The sequence below is a fragment of the Aquarana catesbeiana genome, linkage group LG06 (assembly GCF_042186555.1).
Source record: "Aquarana catesbeiana isolate 2022-GZ linkage group LG06, ASM4218655v1, whole genome shotgun sequence".
Classification (NCBI taxonomy): Eukaryota; Metazoa; Chordata; class Amphibia; order Anura; family Ranidae; genus Aquarana; species Aquarana catesbeiana.
The window spans coordinates 401,488,205-401,516,025 of NC_133329.1; the positions used below are offsets into that span (position 1 = coordinate 401,488,205).

A 27,821-nucleotide genomic window follows, 5' to 3' on the forward strand; every position below is an offset into this window, starting at 1 on the left:
CCACTCTGTTTCTAGGGCCTGCAAAGAATTTTACTTTGGTGGGGACTTTTACTAAGGGGTTTATTTTAATTTGGGTGGGGGCTATTACAGGTATGTATGCTGTATCATAGCTCTGGTTTGGGGGGGGGGGGTTGGAGAATGCAACCATGGTTCATGGTACACCCTAAATATGGGTATTGCTTGACACACGCTACGAAAGGTGGACTATGCCTTTAAAAAGGTTGTGATCTTTTTGGAACAAAAATCAAATATCTAATGTGAATTTGCTGAGTTATGGGAATCTAATTTAAGGTAAATGAAAGGTTGGGACTCGGGTTGTTATTTTTTTTTTCATGTTAATTAGTCACTGAATTAATTAGTCTTGATTGTGTTCTCACAAAGTGCTTCTTAAGAAGCAAGACATCACAGGGAGCTTAGCCTGCAGTGCTCTATGGGAAACAGGCTCTTAAGTCCCATTGGAAGAAATTATTATTTGTGCTAATCGTATTAAAAATAAAAGTTGTGAATGACTCCGGTTTATTTAAACTTCAGCCATCAACAAACAAAGTTTAGGTAATCATTTCCTGGAACAATTGTAGATTGGGATTCAGGATCGACCAATCTTCGCCTCCAGCTGAGATCATTCCAGGCACAGTTATATATCTACCATGGTGCTGGAGGGCGTAGGGAGGCAGGTATCCAGGGCTAGTATTTGCTAACCCAGTAGCTCTCTTTGAGGCTTTGATCTGCCCCCCCCCCCCTTTTTTTGCTGTCCTCTACAAGCACTGATTGGTAAACGGCCGACATTTGATCACGTCACTTACCTGCTATTCCACCGGTGTAGGAACAGGTTCTTTTCTTCAAGCCAACCACGTACGTTGAACGGCGCCCTGTGCCCATTTTGACATATAATTTTTTCAAGCTCCTGATATGGAATCGCTCCAATGGTGTTAATATAAGTGACCATTCTCCATCCTGTACCCCTGATGAAGGTGCAAAAAAATGGAAATGCGTCGGGTATTAGGGTACCAGGGTATTTACCCATAGGAGATCATCAGTGTCATTGTATATTTCCATTTACATTTCTTTCTGTTTTTTTGTTATGTTTGCTTGTATGCATTTGTAGACGCTATACTTGTTTTTTTATAACCAGTCAATTGTTTGTACTTTTAATATTTATGCAAATAAACTTTTGTACCTTTATTGAGTTGGTGGTCTTCTAAAGTCCCGTCTAGGGGATATATTTTTTCTTGGTTTATATATCAGGGATGGGACAGGGGCGGATCCAGAGTCTAGTCTCGGAAGGGGCACTGCCAGAAAATACTTTTTTTGCAGGCAATTTATTTGGGAAATGGCTGGTGTTGACGCTTCAATCATCACGGCACCATGGTTGTTATGGTGTCAGGATGATTGAAGCGCATTATTTCTATTATTACATTGTTATAGAAGATGAAATAGTTCAACTCACCATAATGCAGAATCAGTGTGAGCCCTGAGTGTGTCACTTGCCACGTCACCTGTCACAAGTTGCGGATTGTCCACTTACCACGTCACTTGCCACGTCACCTGCCACAAGTTGAGGATTGTCCATTTGCCACGTCACCTGCCACACGTTGCAGATTGTCACTTCCTGTGTCCCAGGCAGCAGAGAGATGATGTAATCTCTCTGCTGCCCATGTCATCTCCCTACTCTGCTAAACGCTGATTGGCCAGCTCACCCAACGAGCCTCCCAGCTGCGTCCGCTCTCTCACCCACTCGCTGAGCCGCCCAGCTGCCCGTCTGCTCGCACAGTCATTGTGACTGTGCGAGCGGAAGGGCAGTTGGGCGGCTTGGCGACTCACTCACCACGCTGCCCGCACACTCACTTGCCCGCTGAGCCACCCGCCAGCTCACCCACCACGCCGCTCACACACTCACCCGGCCACAACTAATTTCTCGTGGGGGGGCAATAGCCCTGTTGCCCCTCCCCTGAATCCGCCCCTGGGATGTGACCACCATACTCTTTTTTCTGATATGGTGGAAGCCTCTGTCTTTTATCATGCCAGCAAATGCCTTTGAAATTATCTGGCCGCCATTGGATAACCAATTTGAATACCAATTTTACAAGGATTCTCCTGCAATGTATTAATTTCATGAAGTGGGGGTGGGGATTTATGTTTATGTAGACCTTTTTTAATAACATGGCAACAATAAATTCCTGACATGCCATTAAATATGGCAACAGTCCACTATTTATCATTAAAAAGCCAACCTCTGCCTGTAGAAACATGACTGTGTCTAAGCTGAGATGATGTCATCAGTCTGCTGCAGGCAGGAAGAAGCATTTCCTCAGCCCCCCCCCCCCCCCCCCCCCGGTGATCAGGCTGAAGAATTGTAACTCTGTAGCAAGGTGAGAGATTACAGCAGGGGCTAATCTGCAGTGGCGGCTGCTGAAGTTTTAGGCTAGGGGGGCACCAGACCCCGTCTATCCTTTTTGACCCCTCACATGTCTCATAAGCCCCACCCCTTATAAAATCCACCCACTCCGTCCCCTGTATTCCACTTGCTTCCACCCATAGTGTCAGGAGTATACAGCTGAGCATCACAGGACAGAGTATACAGCCCCAGAATCACAGGACAGAGTATACAGCTCAGCATCACAGGACAGAGTATACAGCCCCAGAATCACAGGACAGAGTATACAGCTCAGCATCACAGGACAGAGTATACAGCCCCAGAATCACAGGACAGAGTATACAGCTCAGCATCACAGGACAGAGTATACAGCCCCAGAATCACAGGACAGAGTATACAGCTCAGCATCACAGGACAGAGTATACAGCCCCAGCATCACAGGACAGAGTATACAGCCCCAGCATCACAGGACAGAGTATACAGCCCCAGAATCACAGGACAGAGTATACAGCCCCAGAATAACAGGACAGAGTATACAGCCCCAGAATAACAGGACAGAGTATACAGCCCCAGAATCACAGGACAGAGGATACAGCCCCAGAATCACAGGACAGAGTATACAGCCCCAGAATCACAGGACAGAGGATACAGCCCCAGAATCACAGGACAGAGTATACAGCCCCAGAATCACAGGACTGAGTATACAGCTCAGCATCACAGGACAGAGTATACAGCCCCAGCATCACAGGACAGAGTATACAGCCCCAGCATCACAGGACAGAGTATACAGCCCCAGCATCACAGGACAGAGTATACAGCCCCAGAATCACAGGACAGAGTATACAGCCCCAGAATAACAGGACAGAGTATACAGCCCCAGAATCACAGGACAGAGTATACAGCCCCAGCATCACAGGACAGAGTATACAGCCCCAGCATCACAGGACAGAGTATACAGCCCCAGCATCACAGGACAGAGTATACAGCCCCAGCATCACAGGACAGAGTATACAGCCCCAGAATCACAGGACAGAGTATACAGCCCCAGAATAAAAGGACAGAGTATATAGCCCCAGAATAACAGGACAGAGTATACAGCCCCAGAATCAAAGGACAGAGTATACAGCCCCAGAATAACAGGACAGAGTATACAGCCCCAGCATCACAGATCAGGGTATATAGCTGAGCATTACAGATACGTTATATATAAATCAGCATCACAGATAGGGTATACAGCCCAACATCCCAGATAGTGTATAGATCAGCATCACAGGTAGTGAATTCACCAGCAGCACATACAATCCAACCCCCCCCCCTGGCAGGTGGCTCGCGGCACACTGACAGCACCCCCCCCGTACAGGAGGTCCGGCACTTACCGGGCTGTGGTATCTTCTCCTCCTGTTTCTCCTCCAGGCAGCAGCAGCGGCGGGGGAGTCCACTCCTCATACATCCTCCGCTCTGTTCCACTTCAGCCAAAGCACTGGGCATCCAATAGGATCGCCTGGCGCTTTGGCCAATCAGGAAACAGGTCCCACTGACCTGCCTCCTGATTGGCGGGGAGGCACTGTGGTGTGAAAATAGCGAAAATGTAATTCGCCATGGTCAGAGAATTGGGTGGGATCAGGGCGCACTCTCTGCACACCGAGCCCACCCTTCTTTTGAAGCCTATTAGAGCCTCTGGCACTAATCAGGTGCTTTAAAAAAAAAAACACCCCGCCCTCGCCATAGGAGTACATGCGTCCGGCGTCCTGATAGGGAGGCGGCGGCAGGGATAGGGGCGCCCGCGCCCGTGCACCCACAATGCACAGGCCGCCACTACTAATCTGTTTAAGGCAGGGGTCTCAAACTGGTGGCCCTCCAGCTGTTGCGAAACTACAAGTCCCATGAGGCATTGCAAGGCTGACAGTTACAAGTATGACTCCCACAGGCAGAGGCATGATGGGACTTGTAGTTTCGCAACAGCTGGAGGGTGGTCAGTTTGAGACCCCCTGGTTTAAGGCTTTTGTGAACACAACCAAAGACTGCTCAGTGACCAGGATTCAGTGGTGTAACAATAGTCATAGCAGCCCCTGAAGCTGCTATGGGGCTGGAGGTGGAAGGGGGACCCATTAGGGGGGCTACTGATGCAAATAAAAAATAGAAAATTCATGAGCATGTGAAAATAATAACACATTCATCACTGTATTGTTAACAACTTCATGTCCTTAGGTCATGTTAACCACTTGACCTCCGGAATATTTACCCCCCCTTTTAATGACCAGGCCATTTTTTTGCACTGCGTTATTTTAACTGACAATTGCGTGGTCGTGCAACGCTGTAGCCAAATAAAATTGATGTCCTTTTTTCCCCCACCAATAAAGCATTCTTTTGGTGGTATTTGATCACCTCTGCGGTTTTTTTTTTTTTTTTGTGTGTGCTATAAATGAAATGATGTTGAAAAGTTTGAAAAAAAAAATTTATTTTACTTTTTGCTATAACACATATTCAATAAAAAATTTAAAAAAATGTCAATCATTATCATTAATTCAATCAAAATTTCATCATAAATTTTGGCCAAAATTTTGCTTCATGTATTTTTTTTTTTTGGGTTGAACTGGATGCACTTGTGACTAACTATGTAACTATATGTAACTATTTGGTAAAAAAAATAAAATAAAATCCCAATAATAAATATTAGTTGGTTTGCGTTAAAATTATAGTGTCTGCAATCTATGGCATGTATACTGGAATTATTTGATTTATTTATTTATTTTATACTACTTATGGCAGCGATCAGCGACTTATAGTAGGACTGTGATGCTATAAACAAAAAAAGGACAGAAAATTAAAAAAAAAACAAAAAACAAAATAATATTTCTTACTTTCGGCTATAAAACATATCCAATGATAAAAAAAAAAAAAAACAAACAAATTTCTTCATAAATTTATGCCTATATGTATTCTGCTACATATTTTTTGGTTAAAAAAAAAAAATAATCCCAATAAGCGTATATAGATTAGTTTGTGCAAAAATGACAAAAAACTATGGGATATTTTTTTTTTTTACTAGTAATGTCAGCGATCAGTGACTTATAGCGGGACTGTCATATTGCGGAGGACATATCGAGACACCTAACTGACACTTTTGACACTTTTTGGGAACCAGTGACACTAATATAGTGATCAGTGCTAAAAAAAAAAAAATATGCACTGTCACTGTACTAATGACACTGGCTGAGAAGGGGTTAACATCAGGGCAATCAAAGGGTTAACTGTGTGCCTAGCCAGTGCTTGTGTACTGTGGGGGGGGAGGTGCTTTTATTCTGGGAAGGCATAGATCTGTGTCTCTGCTTTGTTTACATATTGCCATTCTGCCTATACCAAATGAAGTGACTGGGCTCAGGAGATAGACAGAGATAGAAAAATCAGACACGTGCAATTTGTTTTGTTACGAATTTGTTTTTTAACGAATTTTGACAAATTTGTTAATTTGAAAGTATCCGAATAAATGAAAACCTGTTTGATGAACTTTTCTGAATATTTGTAAATTTGAATATTCGAAAATTCGTAAATTCATAAATTCAAACAATTCATAAATTCGTAAATTCATAGGTTCGAAAATTCGTAAATTAAAAAACTTGAAAATTCGTAAATTTGAAAATTCGTAAATTCAAACATCCCAAAACCTAAGAATTCAAAAATCAGAAATAAAAATAACTCAACTATTACTAACTATTAAATTATAGGTATTGGAATTTCGTTTCAAATTTGGCTGTTAGTGAACGTAACGAGTACGAATTTATCCGAAGTTACGAATTATCCGAAATAACGAATGCCGTATCTAAACGAATGGAACGTAACTAATTAATAATAATAAATAACACTAATAATAATAAAAACTTTTTATTATTATTATTTTTATTATTATTATTTATTATTAATTTGTTCCATTTGTTTAGATACGGCATTCATTATTTCGGATAATTTGTAACTTTGGATAAATTTGTATTCGTTACATTCACTAACAGCCCGATAATTTAATAGTTAGTAATAGTTATTATTATTAGTTAGTTATTCTGTAAATTTTTCTGATTTTCTTTCTTATTTTCTGATTTTCGAATTTTCAAATTTATGAATTTACGAATTCCCCGAATTTTTGAATTTAAGAAATTGCAATCATAACGAAAGCCCTGAAAAATGAAAAAAAAAAAACCAAACAAATCAAACGCAAAACAAAAACGAATGAATTTTTCGGCAGTGCACGTGTCTAAGAAAAATCGCCCTTCATAAATTGTAACTGTTTATCTGCATCTTCTCTCCTCTACATCTGTTCAAAGTCCTGAATTTCTAAAGCTTGTCTGAGCTGTCAGAAAACAGGGAGCGGAGAGCTGAAGTTATACTCTGCAGAGCTCAGTGAGGAGAGCTGAGAGCCCATTCGCACAGCACACAGGAGCAGAGCTGAGGCTGGCAATCACAGGATGTGTGCTGGAGATCCCTCCCTCGTCACCTTTATTTTCTTGGTGTCAGGGAAACTTGTCAGAAGTGACTCTGCTGATAGCAGAGGAAGGAAGCATCAGACAGAAATGACACTTAGTGCTCTGGAGGGAGACAAGTACACACTATAGAGGGATGTGCTTTGTTCATATTTCATGTCTGAGGTTTACAATCGCAAGAAATAAAAATGTGAGCTATAATTGATTTAATGTCTCAGTTGGATTTCTGTCAGACATTTTACCATCAGTCTTGTTTGTTTGCAGGTGGAAGCCCGTACACATGGTGGATTGGAAGAGGTAACGAGAGGCACACCTATTGGGGCGGGTCCCTGCCGGGGCAGTGCACCTGCGGGATGGAGGAGAGCTGCATCGATATGAGATATTACTGCAACTGTGACGCCGACAGACAAGACTGGTAAGACAAAGATTATGAATGATGCCATATATTCACCCCTTGAGCCAAAAGGTGAAATAACTTGTGATGCCAAGGACTTGTGACTTCTAACGGGCCACAACAGAGGTGCCCGGAACTGTGCGGCTATGAAGTGATAAATGCAGGTAGCAATATCACTTAGGAAATAAATATAGACAAATGTACATATTGTTTAGGACGGCCTTTCTCAACCTTGTTAACCTTTGCCGCCCTCGTAATGCATATATCTATATAAAGAAGTTATCGGTCTCTACTAATGATAAAGAGTGTCAGGAGCATGCAACACTTCTATTCCATGGGACCTGCTGGTCTCATTTCAGCAGCCTTGTTTTGGCTGAGCTGCACTCTCCCTTCCTGACTGTCCACCTGCAGAGTGATTGGTGTAGACACAGCCCCTAGGTGGAGACCAAACCCGTTTTAAGCCTGCCAAACCCTTAGTGTCATGCTTGTGATAGGGTTTGCAACATGTTCTTCAAGTGCCCTGTTTGCCTGCCTAGTACCTGTGCCTTGACCATTGCCTGATCCCCACCCTGCTGGCTAGTTTGGATTTTCTTGTTATCAATCTCAGATTGGACTTTGGACTACTCTCTGAATTCAAAAGGGAAAGAAGAAAAAAAGGGTGCACCAGCCTTGTGCATTATCTTTAAACGTCTTTTTATTAAAAATAAGATAAAAAACTAGTCACAAACATGTAGGAAAAAAATATGCAATACAAATCATCTCCAGATGACAGCAATTAGTTGACTGACAAACAGATTCCAAATGGTAACAAGGGAGATATCAAGGGCCACTGCCAGCTGATACGTTTCGAGCCTAGGCTCTGAGGAAGAAGGTACCCCTTCGAAACACGTCAGGTGGCAGTAGCCCTTGATATCTCATCTGGAGTCAGTTTGTCAGTCAACTAATTGCTGTCATCTGGAGATCATTCGTATTGCAAATTTTTTCCCACATGTTTGTGAGTAGTATTTTATCTTAGTTTTAATAAAAAGACGTTTAAGGATAATGCACAAGGCTGGTGCGCCCTCTTTTTCTTCTTTCCCTTTTGACTATTAGGATACCCCTATCCTTAAGGGCAGCAAGGCCTGAGGCACCTTCCACCTCGAACTTTAGTCCACCTGGTAACTCAGTTGTGCGCAGGAGTGTTTGTCTTTCTACTCTCTGCCATTTGACCACGGTTTTGACCCTGACTACTCTATGAACACTGCCTGCCTGGAACCTGGACTGCCATTGGACCACTCTACCTGTCTGCCAATCACAAATACCTGTATGCTCTGCCTAGCTCGCGACTGCCCCCACACGGTAAACAGGCACAGTGTTCCATCTGCCTGGAGACCATACTGCCGTACAGATTTTTGTCTTCCCCCCAAGGGTGTGGGGTGATTTTCTTTTCCCTGTGAGATTCGACATCCATCAATTTGGTCTCCTGTTGGAGAGTATAGTCACCTCTCTCTCTCATCTCCCCACCCCATTCACAGCTCCCGTTGGAAGAATAGTGGACCTTTTGGTACATTTTTCCAGGCCTCTGCTATCGTATAAATTGTTATAGATTAGATTTTAATCTATTCCTTAGCCTAACCACTATCAGGGTGGAAGGTGGCCAGCACCTTGCAACTAATTATACTCTCCTATGCCTCTCCTGAAAAAGCGAGATTTCCCTCGCGAAATGCATTGAGATTTATAGCACAGTTGTCTCAGATTGATGGTGGTCATCTCTATTAATTACGGTTCTATGGAAAGGTTTCTTTGTTGATCCTAGTTGAATAGTACATACGGTATGTACTGATATTAATTAATTTTTGCATTATGTGTTGTTTTTAAATGTACCGTATATACTCGAGTATAAGCCGACCCGAATATAAGCCGAGGCACCTAATTTACCACAAATAAACTGGGAAAACTTATTGACTCGAGTATAAGCCTAGGGTGAGAAATGTGCAGCTACTGTAAGTGGAAAAAAGGGTCAACAATGCCCATTTGCAGCCTCACTGTGCCCATTTGCAGCCATAGGTCCCCCGAACTTCAAACTCGGTAGTTTAGGGTTCCTAGATGCCCCCTAACTGCAGCCAAAATTTGGGGTCTCTGGACCCAAAGGGTTCCGATATGACATTGCAGATGGACACAGTTGACTGACTTTGGGGCCCCATATCTCAGGGCCACGTGGTGCTAGGAACCCCAAATTTGTTGCGCAAACCCAGTGGAACTAGCACTACAACATATCCAAAGCTGGGGTTCCTAGCACCAAGTGACCCCGAGATACGAGGCCCCAAAGTCAGTTTGGAAAATGTAATTCTCTGCTGCAGAAAAGTGCTTGACTCGAGTATAAGCCGAAGGGGGCATTTGGTTTGCATACTAATTGGGACTAAGACATTACCTCCACCCATCTCACACCAGCTCTTTCTTTTCTGTCCATTATAGCATACCTCCCAGTTGAGATGGGAATGAGGGACACCTTTTAGCGAAAGTATGTAGGAATAGGACGCACCCCCTTCCATGCCCCCTTTAAAGAGAATTATACAAAAAAAAGATTAGTTAAACCCACAAGTGCTTTTTTTTTTACCACCACTATTCCTTTATATTGGCTTTTGAAATTTACAAATGCAGCAATTTAGAAATTGAATGAAAGGTTTAGCACTGGGAAACACTTTTTGAAACATATAAAATGCATTTTATATACAACTATATAGATCAGACCTAAATGAGGGACAAATGAGGAGGAAAGAGGGACAGAGGGACTTTGTTCGAAAATTAGGGACAGTTGGGAGCTATGCTAAGACCTGGTGGCAACTGAGTACCCGTGGGCCTGCTTGCCTTATGGGAAAGGGGGCTGCTGCAGGTGAAGAACACAGAGGCAGCTATAGTGCCTGACCAAAAAAAGCTAGGGGATGGGCATGACAAAGAGGCTGTGGGACCGCCTCCTGGTCACGTGACCACTGTGACAGCCAATGATAGACTGGTCCTTCCTGCTTCCTGGGCATAAAGACTCTGTTAAAGGGATACTAGGGCTGAATGGGAAGGAGCTAACATGAAGAGACCTTTGAAAAAACTTTTATGTATTAGGGAACCCCTGCTGATAATTGTTGTATCTATAACTCACAGTACATTAATGTGAACAGTAAGATCTAAGAATAAATAAAATAATAAGGAATGTTACATATTTAACACTTATTTGGCTCCCCTATTTAGCAAAATTGTTTTTAGTAATACCAAAAATAATAATGACCAGAATTGAAAGGCAGACAGTGAACATTGTAGTGTTCCCTTACAATAGTGGTCAGTGGAGAATTACCCCCTTACATCTTACAACTTATTGACTCGAGTATAAGCCGAGGGTGAGAAATGCAGCAGCTACTGTAGGTGGAAAAAGAGGGTCAACAATGCCCATCTGCAGCTGCATGCCTCACTGTGTCCATTGCATACCTCCCTGTGTCCACTGCATGCTTTCCCTGTGTCCATTGCAGCCTCCCTGTGTCCATTGCAGCCTCCCTGTGACGATCTGCCTACCTGATCAGCCCTTGTCATGCAGTCAGATGGCGGCCATCCAGTCTACAAAGGCCGCGCCTCCTCCTCGCCGTCGTCTGTGATAGCCGGAACACTCAGTTTCCCAGCAGTCAGTGTTTAGTGTTCCGCCTATCACAGACATCCTCTCGTCCCCGTCCATGGGATGAGGATGAGAGGACGTCCGTGATAGGCGGAACACTGAACACTGACTCCCTGCTGGGAAACTGAGTGTTCCCCTATCACGGACGAGGACGAGGAGAAAGCGTGGCTTTTTTACATTGGTCGACTGCTGTCTGAGCATGACATGGGCTGATCAGGTATGCAAAGATGGCAGTGACTCAAGTGTAAGCCGAGGGGGGCACTTTCAGCACAAAAAAATGTGCTGAAAAACTTGGCTTATACTCGAGTATATTCGGTAGTTGCAGGTAGGGATTAAGCAGAGGCGTAGTCAAGTAAAAAGCCAGATGTCGGTAACGGATGGTAGTGAAGATACGGTCAGCAGCAGGAGAGACAAGAGCGAGATATTGGCTGGTGAAGGCACAATATTCTGGTGACCAGGAAGTGGAAAGACATGGCTTAAATGAGAAAGGTTCATGAGAGGAGCATAAAGTTCAAGGTTCTAGGCATATAAGATTCAAGACAGGATCATTCAAGGAACTGTCTAAGGAACTGTCCAGCGTTCCAGGTGGCTCAGCAAGTAGAGTCATTGTCAGACAGAGCAGAGGTCCCAGGTTTAAGTCGAGGTAGGTCCTAACAAATAGTCTCCCAAGTGCAAGATAAAGGTAAGCAAAGGGCTGCAGTTTGGAGCCCACTATGTTACACTGTATTGTTGCGGAACTGGCTGGAAACGTGCTCAGTGACTGACTGGCATGGAAGGATATATGACATCTGAACAAACAGGCATGGCTACGAAAAACACAAAGCTGTACAAAATAGACCAGCCTTTCTCAACCTTTTTACCCCAAAGGAACCCTTGCAATCATTTTCAGGTCCTAGGGAACCCCTGCTAAAAGTAGTCCTTTGGTGATCTTCGGGAAATTGTTGGTGGTGGACAGTGGGAAGAATGCTCCCTTTACAGACATGGCTCTGGCTATGCCAAGTGGTGTTGGACCTGGAACTATGCAGGCACCATCACATGATAGGTCATTTAGCCACAGCTCAAGGAACCCTTAGCCACCTCTGGAGGAACCCTAGTTGAGAATGGCTGGCATGGACACGCACAGGAGTATATTTATACAAAGAAGGAAACTACTTTTGACTTCATTCACTCCTATGTTTGGTGCATTGAAAATACAGCAGATGGGGGATGTGACAAGCTAGGTTGATAGGTCATTTAGCCACAGCTCAAGGAACCCTTAGCCACCTCTGGAGGAACCCTAGTTGAGAATGGCTGGCATGGACAGTCAAAGGAGTATATTTATACAAAGAAGGAAACTACTTTTGACTTCATTCACTCCTATATTTGGTGCATTGAAAATGCAGCAGATGGGGATGTGACAAGCTAGGTTGATAGGACTCCACGGGAATCGGTGGTGATCAAGATTCTTCATTCAACACAAACACTTAAAAGTGGTACATTAGTTTAAATATGGCAAATGTTACTAAAATGGGATTTCCTGTTGAGGGTTGGCTAGTTGACAATGGAAAAAACTTGGTTCTCAAATGCAATGCAATTCCTTATGATGAATGGCCCTTTAAAAATGCAGCCAATCTGCTGGCCAGCATCTAAAATAATAAAAAGTTAAGGGTAGGCAGTCCAATCATTTGTCACTTTATAAATATTTCCCTTTGAAATATATTTATTTTTTATATTCTAAGTGGTGTTTTTTTTCTGCGTACATATGCCCTTTAAACCTTGTAATCCTCTTTTCAGGTTTATGAGATAAACACGACATAAAGCTGCCTTTTTAGTTTTATCGCTTTTTCTTTGTTTAATGTAACAAAGACTGATAACCTCGATAATGAAATATTAATTAAATTGTGACCTGTAGCTTTGAATTAAATCAATGCGTAACATCAATATTTATAAGTGATTAATACCAGGAGGCCAAGGTGTACTGAGATATTGGCAGCAGAGACACAGTAGAGACGCACTATGGTATGCAGTAATACATTTGTATCTGTCAGCACTGCGACTTACAGAGTGAAGGTCTGCAGTGTCCGTGCATATCATTAGACGATCTATATCTACTCTTCCAAGAAAAACAACAAGTAGCTAATTGTATCTGATTGGAATACCTTTAATGGATAATCATATCACACACACTCAAGGCTCCTGGGTTATTAGCCTAAAGAAGAAGCCTTGAAAGATGATTTACACGACGTTAAACTTTATTAGGTATTGCAGTTGGTTACTTTGTCTCTTGGCCAATATGATTCTAAATCTAAATGTGGCTGGAGTAATCGCTTCTCTCTAAAATCTGCTCTAGCAGTGTCTCAATAGCATCTCACCATAACCTCAATATCCAAGTTGTGGCCCTCTAAAATTTCTTACAATTTTTGGTCACGATATTCTTCTGATTGCTGTGTTTTACAGATCGTTTTTTGGAGATTGGCGTAAAGGAGTAAGGTATAAACAATTACATACAGGTTGGAAAAGAAGCTTAGAATGCTTTATTTTTACACGGCTTGGCAGGCAACTTAATGAACCTTATGTATCAACACATTCTATTTCCTCAGAGCCACAAGTCCAATTTAGAGGCCATCTTAATGGGATTTGGGATCTCGTAAATTGTATCAGTTTGGGATGATTCTGAGATCATTTAGAATTTTTGGACAGATACATTTTCAGTTGACCTCCTTCTGACTTGCATGTGACCCATCTCAAGCAGGTTTTGCATAACTGCTGAGAATCATAGCATTAACCTCAAACCTGGCCCTTTAACCTCTTGTGATCCCTGCTTCAAATAAAGTACCAGACAACAGGATCTTTGGAAGGGCAAGGCCATGGCCTTACTGGATCTAAACTGCATAGCCTGCATGAGTGCCTCCATAGCAAGCGGTTTGCTATGAGGGTACTCAAACAAAAAAAGTTTACCTTTACCATAACTTTAGAGCTGACCAGTTGGTAGAGTCCATTGGAAGAGTTCTGTGCAACGCTGGACACATAGGTGTGCCACAAATCATGGAGGATTTTTGGCTCAGATATATTATGTGTAGAGCAGTCTCCAGAGAACCCATCATTCTAAGATGTACATTGACAATAATAACAATATAGAAAATGACAAGAATATGGATTTTGCTCTACCCATTAAGGCTTGACCAGTTGGCAGTGTTCATTTAAAGAGGTCTCTGCAATGCTGGACATATAGGTGTGCCACAAACCATGGAGGATTTTTTGGTTCAGATACAGTGCCTTGAAAAAGTATTCATACCCCTTGACATTTTCCACATTTTGTCATGTTACAACCAAAAACGTAAATGTATTTTATTGTGGGGGGGGGGGGGGGGGGGAGTAAATAAATAAACTGAAAAAATGTTTCTTTATTTAAAAATTATTGGCATACAATAATTCCATGATAATTAAAATATGAGCTCTAAAGGGGGTATACCTAAAAGTGCAAATGTAGTAAACACAAAGATATATATATAACATTCATGACAAAACTTTCCCATTATATATCATTTGAGGTGTGCAGCATCTATATCTCTCCATATATGTGTTTTTCCTATACTATGTATTTTATTGGGATTTTATGTGATAGACCAACACAAAGTTGCACATAATTGTGAAGTGGAAGGAAAATGATGAATGTTTTTCAACATTTTTTACAAATAAATATGTGAAAAGTGTGGCGTGCATTTGTATTCAGCCCCCTTTACTCTGATACCCCCAACTAAAATCTAGTGGCAGTTTAAAACCATATAGTTCTGTGTGTGTTACTGCCAGTTTACATTTGCTTATAAGCACCGCCCCCACCCTCCCAATAATGTCTGGGAGGACAACAAGGAGAGGCAGACGTTCCCTTGGCACTGTAATACCCTGTACACACGGTCGGATTTCCCGTCAGAAAATGTTCGATGATAGCTTGTTGTCGGAAATTCTGACCGTGTATAGGCTCAATCGGACATTTTCCATCAGAATTTCCGTCACACAAAATTTGGGATCTGGATCTCAAATTTTCCGACAACAAAATCCGTTTGTCGTAAATTCCGATCGTGTGTACACAATTCTGACGCGCAAAGTTCCACGCATGCTCAGAATCAAGCAGAAGAAGAAGAAGAAGAAGAAGCACTGGCTATTGAACTCCATTTTTTCTCGGCTCATCGTACGTGTTGTACGTCACCGCGTTCTTGACGTTCAGAATTTCCGACAAGATTTGTGCGACTGTGTGTATGCAAGACAAGTTTGAGCCAACATCCGTCGGAAAAATCCATGGATTTTGTTGTCGGAATGTCCGATCGTGTGTACAGGGCATAAGGGGGCCAGCAACAAATGTGTCCACAGGCAAAGGAGGACGTAGTGGTCAGTCCTCAGGCAGGTCATCATTTCCTCTGTTTAGTGAGTTTGCCCCTGCTGCATGGGAGGTGGTGGACTGGCTTACTAAACCTTCCTCAGCCTCCTCATCCTCTGTCACGCAAGCAGAGACAAGTGTGCAGTCCTCTGCAATTGCCAGAGAGGATAAACCTGCCTCCTTGTCCACATCTAGTCCTGCCATAGCCCCAACATCAGCCATGGAGGAATATTGAAGAAATGGATTCTGGACAGCCACACTTCGATAAAAGCCTTTATTGTAATGAATATTCAACGTTCATGTGACAACAGAAGCAGGACAAACAGCTGACGTGTTTCACTTCAGCATTGTTGCTTAGTCATAGCTAAATGACCAAATATTGTTTGACAAATATATACCAGATTCAAACATGTCACATGATGCATTCAATGAATTTAAATTGCAAACACATGTAGCCAAAAAAAAGGGGGGGGGGGGGAGAGATACATACATACATGCGAGGTCCCTGAGAAAACATGGAAAAAATGGAAAACATGGAAATAGACCACAAAACAAGATTTGGACTGCTATATATACATGTACATATCAAAGATACGCATATATAAGAAAATCCAATATCTCAAAATAGAACGCGTCTGTCCACAGACTCCGTGGACCGTTTGACTTTTATAAAAATGAACCAGTCCCGGATTACCAGCTATGAAGCCCCTGATGCTGATGTCACTGATTAAGTCTTTTTGGGATGTGGAATCTCTGCAGGACTTTGAGGCTGCCTAGCTTTGAGGGTGTTCAATCATTTCATCTGGAAGAATGTATTTGGTATAGGTTTCATAGGCACAATTAATACCCAAAGACCAATTTTTCAGCACCTGTTTGACAGGTGCACATCATTGCAATTTTTTTTGCCTTCATCAAGAGCACCATTATAGGGTTACAATAGGAAGGCGACCCCAACACCCAAAGAGTAATTTTTCAGCACCTGTTTGGCAGGTGCATATCATTGCAATTTTTACAGCAAGGCCAATTCTTGCATCAAGATTACCTCTATAGGGTTACGGTGGGAAGGCGCCACCGACACCCAAAGACCAATTTTACGCAACTGTTACTTCTATCCAAAGTAACACCAGAATGTATCCAAAAAATCTCTAACCTTGTTCCCAGTGCACTACATTGTGGCCTCATCATACACACTGGCTCCCCAGCTGTTGCTAAGCAAAATAAAAGGCAGTTTGCAGGGAAATTTTCATTTTTTTGGGCTTTATAAATGCAATTATTGCTGCATTCTAGACATGGTACAGATCTGCCACTTTACAGGTAAATTAAGGGGACCCCTCAGGCACTATATTGGAAGGAATTTTTATGCTTTCACTTTAAAAATCAAAATGTAGTGGAGATAGAGCAGGGCTCAGTTTTCTACTAGCAAGTAGTGTTACCCTGTTTCCCCGAAAATAAGACCTAGCGTGATTGTCGGTGATGGCTGCAATATAAGCCCTACCCCCCAAATAAGCCCTACCCCCCAAATAGTTAAAGTCCTTGTAGGTCTTATTTTCAGGGTAGGGCTTATTTTCTGGTAAACAGGGTAGGGCTTATTTGGGGGGTAGGGCTTATATTGCAGCCATCACTGACAATCACGCTAGGTCTTATTTTCGGGGAAACAGGGTAGTATAGTGTGAGTATAGTGTTTCAGTATAGTGTAGTGTGTTAGTGTAGTGCAATGTCGCAGTCCCGCTATAAGTCGCTGATCGCTGCCATTACTAGTATAAAATAAATAAATAAAAAAAATCCATAAAAATATCCCATAGTTTGTAGACGCTATAACTTTTACACAAACCAATTAATATACGCCTTTTGGGATTTTGTTTACCAAAAATAAGTAGCAGAATACATATTGGCCTAAATTGATGAAGAAATTAGATTTTTTACTTTTTTTTTATTGGATGTGCTTTATAGCAGAAAGTAAAAAATATTTTTTTTCTTTTTTTTTTTTCAAAATTATCGGTCTTTTTTTGTTTATAGCGCAAAAAAAAAAAAGAGGTGATCAAATACCACCAAAAGAAAGCTTTATTTGTTGGAAAAAAGGACATACATTTTATTTGAGTACAGAGTCGCACGACCTCGCAATTGTCAGCTAAAATAACGCATTGTCGTATCGCAAAAAAATGGCCTGGTCATGCGGGGGGGTGTAAATATTCCAGAGCTGAAGTAGTTAAAGTGCACCAAGCGCCACTTTTCATTTATTAAAGTGCATCCAATCACACATTTTCCAGATTCTGTTAAATTTGGGTAATGACCCCCCCAACCCACCATGTCTGGGAGGCCAACAAGGAGCAGCAGATGTTCTCATGCCACTCTGAGAGGGCCAGCAGCGTATGCGTCCGCAGGCAAAGGTGGACGTGGTCTGTCCTCAGGCAGGGCGGTGGACATATATAGGTGTGCCGCAAATCAGGGGAGGATTTTCAACTCAGATAAATTATGTGAAGAGCAGTCTATAGAGAACCCATCATTCTTGTCAGAAACCATGAAATCAGACCGAGACAGAAATACAGTTAAATCACACTTGTTTAATAATAAAAGTAAATAGAACAAACGTAGTCAAAACATAGCCAAAGTTCAGGAACCGGAACGGATAGTCAGCCAAGCCAGAAGTCAGGGATCAGTGTAGTAGAACAGCAAGCAGGATCTGGAGCCAGAAGGGAGGTCAGCCAAGCAAGTCTTTTAACAGGAATGCAGGGGAGCGTCTCTGTGATGTTGACTAAGGTGAAGGCAGAGATCCTCTGGGCTGGACGGCTTAAGTAGGCAGGACTGACGAGCAGGATCATCAACAGCTGAGTAACTGTGGAGAAATAGGGGCTGGCAATTAGCTGACAGCTGAGCGGCCAGCTCTGAGAAGGAAGGGCTGAGCCCAGCCCTGACAATTCTAAAATAAATTGACAATGATAACAAGGAATAGTGCCCTGTCATTAGTGTCAGTGGAAAGAATAGTGCCCCATCATTGGTATCAGTGGAAAGAATAGTGCCCCATCATTGGTATCAGTGGAAAGAATAGTGCCCCATCATTGGTATCAGTGGGAGGAATAGTGCCCCAACATTGGTATCAGTGGGTGGAATGGTGCCTCAAAGGCCACATAAAGGCAAGCAAAGGGCCGCATTTGGCTAGTGGGCCACAGTTTGGAGACCAGTGCTATAGAGAATTAATAATTTTAAGATACACTGATAATAATATATATATATATATATATATATATTATGTGCAGAGCAGTCTCTATGGAGAATCCATCATTCTACGATACACTGGCATTAGTAACAATATAAAACATTGCCAGGGATATCCTAGTGAGCTCCACATCACTATTTCTCCTTCTTCACGTCTGTAGAACACCCCATGATACCCAGAGAACTGTGCTTATATCTTTTATCTTGTATATAAATCTTGTATAATAATGATAATAAGAATTATATCTGTGCATAGGATCCTTTCCCTGTATACGGATTAAATTGTTTAAAAAGCCAAGGATAGAAGGTAGAAATCAGTAATCACATCTCCTCTGCAGTTGTTCGAAGACCAAAAACCCTTTTATTTATTTATTTATTTTATGCTGAATTGTTTTTTTCTTTTTCTTTCCCTCAGTAAATGATCTTTGCACTTGCTCCATTTGACCTCCCGATACAAAATGACTTTTTGGATTGTGTGTCACGCTGCGCTGTGAAAAGATATCGCCCACCCACTGACTTTCCAACCATCTAAGATGTGTGGGTGGTCTCCATGGCATTCCCTTATCAAAAAAAAAAAAACACATCCACCACGCCAACAAGAGCTAAAAAAGAAATGACTTTGCACAGGGAGGCCGGGGGAGGTGGGGGGACAGCTCCGGTCCTATGAGCTTCTAAGGGGAATTCATGGAGAAATGTTCATGAGAAAGCTGTCCACAGAAACCCAGTCCACTTCACCCACCACCTGTACATTCCTTGTAGACCGCACCAATTATTACATCGCCGGTATGGCTCTAGTGATTCCACAACAATATTATCATTGCTTATTATATGGTGGCACAGTGGTGTAGTGGATAGCACTTTCACCTAGCAGTAAGAAGGGTAGCTGGTTCAAATCCCAACCACGACACTACCTGCCTGGAGTTTGCATGTTCTCCCTGTGCCTGCGTGGGTTTCCTCCGGTTTCCTCCCACACTCCAAAGACATGCTGGTAGGTTAATTGGATCCTGCCTAAATTGTTCCTAGTATGTATGAATGTGAGTTAGGGACCTTAGATTGTAAGCTCCTTGAGGGTAGGGACCGATGTGAATGTACAATGTATATGTAAAGCGCTGCGTAAATTGACGGCGCTATATAAGTAACTGAAATAAATAAATAAATGGCTATATCATTTTTCAAGGCCAGACAAGCCTTTTTTTTTTTTAACGGCAATATTGTTAAACATTTTTTTTAAATTTTTTTTTTAATTAAGTCTCTTTATAATATATATATACATATACATTGTACATTCACATCGGTCCCTACCCTCAAGGAGCTTACAATCTAAGGTCCCTAACTCACATTCATACATACTAGGAACAATTTAGGCAGGATCCAATTAACCTACCAGCATGTCTTTGGAGTGTGGGAGGAAACCGGAGGAAACCCACGCAGGCACAGGGAGAACATGCAAACTCCAGGCAGGTAGTGTCGTGGTTGGGATTCGAACCAGCGACCCTTCTTACTGCGTGGTGAAAGTGCTATCCACTACACCACTGTGCCACCATATAATAAGCAATGATAATATTGTTGTGGAATCACCAGAGCCATACCGGCGATGTAATATTTGGTGTGGTCTATCTATATATATATATATATATATATATATATATACATACACATATATATATATATATATATATATATATATATATATATATATATATATATATATATACACACATATATATATATATATATATATATATTTAATAGAACCTACAGAAAAAAGACGTAACCTTTCACAAAATAAAATCAAGGGGGGTGAATAAAGTTCAGGAGGGCAGTATTTTTAATATGTAGCCAAGATCAAGAACACGGGGACATGACCTCAATCTAGTAAAACTGGATGAAAGTTCAAAACTAATCTTAGAAAGTATTATTTTACCAGCAAGGTAGTCGATGCTTGGAACGGAATTCCAGCAGAGGTAGTGAGTCAGGTCAACAGTAAGTGGATTTAAATATGCTTGGGACAAACAGAGACCTATGCTCTGACAAGAAAAAAGTAAAAGAAAAAACTTAATCCAAAAACATGTATAAATTAAAAAAATACAAAAAAATGGCAGACTTGACAAAGATAGATCCATACTCAGACAAAAAGTTAACAAAATAGAATACAAAAACATGTATAAAGAAAAAAGAAAAAAAAAGGCAGACTTGACAAACATTGATCTATACTGAGACAAAAAGTTAACAAAATAGAATACAAAAACATGTATAAAGAAAAAACATAAGAAAATAGTTGACTTGACAAACATAACCTATACTCTAGACAAAAAAGTTACCGAAAAAAAACAAAATACCAAAACTTATTTAAAAAAAAAAGAAAAAAGAAAATGGCAGACTTGACAAACACAGATCTATACTCAGACAAAAAGTTAACAAAATAGAATACAAGAACATGTATAAAGAAAAAGGAAAGGAAAAAAAAAAAAGAAAACGACAGACAAAAAAGTTAGCAAAAAAAAAAAAGAAATACAAAAACCTATATAAATTAAATAATAAAAAAAAGAAAAGGGCAGACTTGACAAACACAGAGCTATACTAAGACAAAAAAAAGTTAACAAATCTTTAAGATCATTTATTCACTGCATACTGACTTTGTTCTCTATCCGGACCTACAGCATACTCAATGTATTTATAGACTTTTGATGCAATATGTTCAACTATAGTGTATGGTGTTACGCTGTTTATCTGTTAACTCTGTATGCTTTTGGAACCAGTGTTTTTATGCTTGTAACCTTTTAGACTTACATAATTTTTAATAAAATTTAAGTTTAAAAAAGGGCAGACTTGACAAACATACTGTAGATCTTAAAAAAGTTAAGAAAAAAAAAAATACTAAAATGTATAAATTAAAGGAAAAAAAAGAAAAGAGAGACTTGACAAACATAAATACAAAAACTTGTATAAAAAAAAATAAAAAAATACAAAAAAGGGCAGGCTTGACAAACACAGAGTTATACTATACTAGAGTTTTATACAGAACTTACAAATTTCCTTTACAATATCATTATGGATTATTTTGTTATTGGACTTAAGGTGAACTTATCTGCACTGGAGCACCATTTGTATTTACATATTTGATTTATATATTTTAGTGAATTCGTTATTTCCTTATTTTGCATATTATTATTATTATTATTATTGTGTATATATCATTTCAATTTTTATGTATTTCAGGACAAATGACACCGGATTTCTAACCTTCAAGGAACATTTGCCGGTCTCTCAAATTGTCATCACCGATACAAACAGATCGGGGTCCGAGGTGGCGTGGAAAATTGGTCCTTTGCGTTGTTATGGAGACAGTAAGTTCATTTTTCTTTTTCTTTTTTTTTTTTTTTTCTCTCTGTATGACAGCTACCAAATACAGTTGCAATTTTAAAATAAACATGAGACAGGCCTGAGCCAATCACAATGACCACTTCAGCCCCGGAAGGATTTTCCCCCTTCCTGACCAGAGCACTTTTTGCGATGCGGCACTGCGTCGGTTTAGCTGACAATTGCGTGGTGGTGCGATGTTGTACCCAAACAAAGTTGATGTCCTTTTTTTCCCCACAAATAGAGCTTTCTTTTGGTGGTATTTGATCACCTCTGCGGTTTTTATTTTTTGCGCTATAAACAAAAAAAGAGCGACAATTTTGAAAAAAAAAAGCCACATTTTTTACTTTTTGCTATATTATATATCCCCAAAAAATATCTAAAAAAAACAAATTTCTTTCTCAGTTTAGGCCGATGTCTATTCTTCTACATATTTTTGGTAAAAAAAAAAAAAAATCGCAATAAGCGTATATTGATTGGTTTGCACAAAAGTTATAGCATCTACAAAATAGGGGATAGATTTATGGCATTTTTATTATAAATTTTTTTTTTTACTAGTAATGGCGGTGATCTGCGATTTTTATCGGGACTGTGACATTATGGCGGACACATCGGACACTTTTGACACTATTTTCGGACCATTGTCATTTATACAGCGATCAGAGCTACAAATAGCCACTGATTACTGTATAAATGACACTGGCAGGGAAGAGGTTAAACACTAGGGGGGCGATCAAGGGGTTAAGTGTGTCCTAGAGAGTGATTCTAACCGTGGGGGGGGGGTGGGCTTCCACTGACATGACAGCGATCACTGCTCCCGATGACAGGGAGCAGTAGATCCCCTGTCATGTTGCTAGGCAGAACAGGGAAATGCCTTGTTTTCATAGGCATCTCCCCGTTCTGCCTCTCCTCGCCGCAACCGCGGGCCAGCTGGCGAACATCGAGTTTGCGGGACCCGCGTGTGCGCGATAGGCTGCAAATTTAAATGGAATGTACAGGTTACGCCCATTTGCCTGCCTGTGCCATTTTGCCGACGTATATGTGTGTGCGGCGGTCGGCAAGTGGTTAAGCAATTCATCAAGAATTCATAAATAGATGTTTTAGGCATGTGAGCTCAGTAGATGCAGAGACAGAGGAAACAGAACATGCAAAACTCATATGTTTTTGGCTCCATACAAACTAGCACTTCTAGCCGGGTCTGGTATGCATTTAGGGAGGAACCCCACGCCAAAATCTAAAAAAAAAAAAAAATAAAAAAATAAAAACAGCGTGGGCGTCCACCCCAATTCATAATAGATTTAGGGGAAACCCCCATGCTGTTTTTATTCTCAGGTTCAATTGCTGCCAAATCTTTTGTTTACATTCAGCTGTCAGCAGGGAACCCCGCTGACAGCTGATGAGTCATCGGTTATTAAGGATGCAGGCGGACGGCCTGCCAAACTCATTCCTTAACAACCGATGACTCATCAGCTATCAGCGGCGAACCCCGCTGACAGCTAATGAGTCATCGGTTGTTAAGAAAGCGGGCAGACGGCTTGCCGAGCTGACTCCTTAACAACCACTGACTCATCAGCTGTCAGCCGGGAACCCTGCTGACAGCTGATAAGTCATCGGTTGTTAAGTACTTGGGCGGACGGCTTGCTGGGCTCACTTCCTAACAACCGAACCCCGCTGACAGCTGATGAGTCATCAATTGTCAAGGACGCGAGCGACTGGCTTACTGGCCGGCTCCTTACCAACCAGCTATACACTGCTTAACACCGGCAAAACGCTGGCACAAAAACGCTGGGGGGGGGGGGGGGAGCTAATATTGAGTGTTTTTCATCCAGTGATTTTCCGTTGTTTTTTTTCAGCTCCTAGTGTGCATGGAGCTTAATGCCGCGTACACGCGGTCGTACTTTTCGACCTGACTGGTCCGACAGACTTTCCAGCGGACTTTCGACGGACTTTTGACGGACTTCCGATGGACTTTTTAACGAACGGACTTGTCTACACACGATCACACCAAAATCCGAAGGATTCGTACGTAATGACGTACACCGGACTAAAATAAGGAAGTTGATAGCCAGTAGCCAATAGCTGCCCTAGCGTCGGTTTTTGTCCGCCGGACTAGAATACAGACAAACGGATTTATGGGTCCGGCGGAGTTACGACGTGAAGATTTGAAGCATGTTCCAAATCTAAAGTCCGTCAGATTTGCGACTGGAAAAGTCCGCTGAAGGTCCGGTGAAGCCCACACACGATTGGATTGTCCGCTGGATTTGGTCCGTCGGCGAATAATGCCCCCCCTGTACTGCACAGGCGCAGCGCTTGCACAGTACAAACCAAAACGGAGCCGCCGAAAATAGCCGAAGCTGTGAGTCAGCTGTACATGGCGCTCACGTGACCCGCCTGCCGCTATCCAGGCTGAGGCTCCGCCCTTCTTCCAAGGGAGAGAGAGGAGGGGGGGGGCGGAGTGCATATGTATATCACTCCGCCGCTGCCCGCGGCCGGAACTATAGAAGTCGCAGCAAACAGATGTTTTTGCTTGCCTGGCCTGACCAATGAGAGCTCAGCACAGGCCAGGGATTAGGGTGTGCCTGTGCACACCCGGCACACCCCGTGGGCACGCCTATGCGGCTACAACAACCCATCTCCGCTTTCAGTCAGAAAGTAAATATAAGCCAAACTCCAAAAACGTAGCTCTTCTTTCCATGTTTGATTGATTTTATGATGAAAACTGCATACATTAATGTCTCCCCCCGAAACCACCTTCCTTGACACGTTTCACCACTGCTGGGAGACTCCCTTATCTCCGCGAGCAAGCCAGCTTTACTGAGACATCCGGGGGTTTATGAGACCCCTGATGTCTCCCCTGCACTCCACTGAAGCTAATGGAGAACATATAGTGCTCTTTTCGTTCCCCCCACGGTCGTTTCTGTGTTCATTCATCGGAAGGGAGATCAGTGAATGAATGTTTGCTGGTCTCCCCCCATTCTCCGTCTGTTCCACAATGCCACTCCTGGGTCCACGGGTGGGACAAGGGAGCCTGGGACACATGGCAGAGGCAGTGCCTTTGGCGGGCTGTAGAAGTGACTGAGCGGCATTACAGCCCCCTGAAATACTTCCACCTGCTCCCTGCTATAGAACCCGGGAGTGTGTTTAAAATCCCAGTCTACCAACCGGCGTTTATAAACGGCACTGGTAGACAAATCCTCATGGATTCCAATGGGTTTTTTTTTTTTTTTTTGCAAAAGTTTATGATTAGAGCCGGGTGCTCTAATTGGCCGTGAAAAAAGGGTGGGCTCGGGGCGCCCTGAGCCTACCCAGTTGTATGACAATAGCGAAATAGTATTTGCTATTGTCTTCCAGATTCTCCTCCTAGCCAATCAGGAAGTGGCTCCTGAGACCCGATTGGCCGAGAGGAGAAGCGGTCGTTTTTTTTGGGCTGCCGCGCCGAGGGAAGGGAGAGGAGAGCCGCTGAGGAGGAAGCTGCCGCCAAGCCCGAGACGCTGAGGAGGAGGAGACGCAGGAAGGAGCCGAAGCTGTCCATGACATAGACGGGGGGGGGGGTGTAAAACATCCCACCGCCCCCCCCTCCAAAATATACAGCACCAGCCGCCACTGCAAATCATTAAAATGTACCATATATAGCTCTTTTTTTTTCTTTGGGTTTAACCGCTTGCCGACTGTAGACTGCACCTATATGGAGGCAAGGCGGCTCTCTTGCGCTCAATCACGTACCTACTACTTCATCCAGCGCTCTCGGGTTGGGGACACGCAGGAGCGCCGTTCCCTCTGTGATTGTTCACAGCAGGAGCTGATCTGCGGGTACCATGGACTTGATATCCGCCGGCACCCGGCGATCGTTCGTTACACAGGTAGAATGGCAGTCTGCCCATGTAAACCGTTCTGTCAGCAGGGAAGGCATTGATCCTGTGTTCCTGCTAATCAGGAACACGGATCTATGTCTTCCCCTAGTACAAGTACCTCCCTCACTATTAGAAAACACTGGCTCGACACACATTTAACCCTTTGCTCACCCCTGATGTTAACTCCCTTCCCAGCCAAGTGTCATTAGTACAGTGACAGTGCATATTTTTTTAGCACTGATCACTGTATTAGTGTCACTGGTCCCCAAAAAGTGTCAGTTAGTGTCCCCACTGTCCGCCGCAATATCGCAGTCCCGCTATAAGTCGCTGATGGCCGCCATTACTAGTAAAAAAAACTAAAAAATTCCATAAATATATCCCCTAGTTTTTAGACGTGATAAGGTTTGCGCAAACCAATCGATATACGCTTATTGGGATTTTTTTTTTTTTTACCAAAAATAAGTAGCAGAATACATATTGGCCTAAATTGATGAATAAATTTGATTTTTTACATTTTTTTAATTGAATGTTTTATAGCAGTAGAAGTAAAAAATATTATTTTCTTTTTTTTAAATTGTCGCTCTTTTTTTGTTTGTACCACAAAAAAGAGGAGATCAAATACCACCAAAAGAGAACTCTGTTTGTGGGGGGAAAAAAGGACATATATTTTATTTGGGTACAGCGCTGCACGACCGCGCAATTGTTAGTTAAAATAACGCAGTGCCGTACCGCAAAAACGGCCTGGTCATGAAGGGGGGGTAAATCTTCCGGAGCTGTAGTGGTAGAGTAGTGAAGGATGGGAACCCCTGTAAAGTTTGTTATTGTTATCTGTGTCCCTGCTGGGGAGATTCACCCTCTGAAAATGTACAAAGATAGCTTTGTTTTCCCTTTGCAGGAAATTTTTGGAACTCTGCCTCTTTCACCGCTCTGGCCTCCTACCTCTACTTCCCGGCATCCCATGTGGACTTCAGCACTGATATTGTGTTCTTCTTTAAAACCACCAGCTCCTCCGGGGTCTTTCTGGAAATCCTTGGGGTAAAGGACTTCATAAGAGTCGAGTTAATCTGTGAGTATTGTTATTAGATTTTTTTTTTTTTTTTCATATACACATCATTAGATTTTTTTGGATTTAATGCAAACATTGCAAGTATATGACTTTGAACTGGTATTAACTTCTTGCTGGTTATGTATAGCAGAGCTCAAAGTGGGAGAGGGCAAAGCAGCACAAGAAGCCACTGCAGTGCTCATATGCTAACAGGAAACATTGTCAGAAATGGGATCACTTGCTGGTGGCGCTGTGATTCCCGGACCTGTAGGTTGTAGCTCCAGTGTCCACTAGGTGGTGTCTCTCAGCAGCCAGCAGTTTCCAGCAATTAGCATTCACCTGATGCTGGGAGGGTACTTAGTCCCTCCTCTGCTACTCCATATTGTCTCCGTTTTCTGCCCGTGTGTCCCACGCTCCTTGTGAACTGTTATGCTGTTCCCAATCCTTCTTCCACCTGCTTGAACCTGCTCCTGTGTGCCCTCTCCCTGTCCTGACTTGTTCCCTGCTCCTCCTGCCTGATCCTCCATACATGATCCTGGCTCTGTTACTGACAGGGCTTTTTTTTTCCAGTGGGAATCTGGGGGGGATGCAGTTCCAGCACTGAATGCATGTAATAGCAAGGGGTATGCTGGAGGGCCTATTGATGCTGGCTGATGGGGGATCTATTATCACTGATGGGGATCTGTTTTTGTGTGAGGGTCTATTGTTGTTGGTGGTGGGGGTCTGTTGTTGCTGGGGGGGGGTTCCATGTTGCTGGTATGAATCTACTATTGAGGGAGAGGTCTGATGTTGTTGTAAGCTGGAGGGTCTAGCTATTCTGGCTGCTGGGAGATTTGTTGTTGCTGCTGGGGGGGTCTAATGTTGCTAGGGGGATCTTTTCTTGCTGGGAGTGGTATTTGGTTGTGGGTGGTCCATTGTTGCTGTCTATGGGGAGGGGTCTATTGTTGTGTGGGGGAACTGTTGTTGCTGGGGTGGGGGTTTGTTGTTGCTGGGGGGGAGTCTATTGTTGTGTGAAGGATCTATTGTTGCTGGGGTGAGGTCGTAGGTTACTGGTGGGGGGTCTGTTGTTGCTGGGGGGTCTAATGTTGCTAGGGGATCTTTTCTTGCTGGGGGTGGTATTT

The 27,821-nt window shown here is 42.5% G+C and overlaps 1 protein-coding gene across 1 annotated transcript in view; it reads left to right on the top strand.

Moving 5' to 3' along the window:
- The window catches only part of LOC141147242 (contactin-associated protein-like 5), a 585,111-nt gene that overhangs the window by 419,246 nt on the left and 138,044 nt on the right, over positions 1 to 27,821 (top strand). The window contains exons 14-16 of the mRNA XM_073634434.1: positions 7,111 to 7,261; positions 21,664 to 21,791; positions 26,551 to 26,721. Of these exons, the coding sequence (XP_073490535.1) occupies positions 7,111 to 7,261; positions 21,664 to 21,791; positions 26,551 to 26,721 (450 nt within the window). The remainder of the gene's footprint in view (positions 1 to 7,110; positions 7,262 to 21,663; positions 21,792 to 26,550; positions 26,722 to 27,821) is intronic.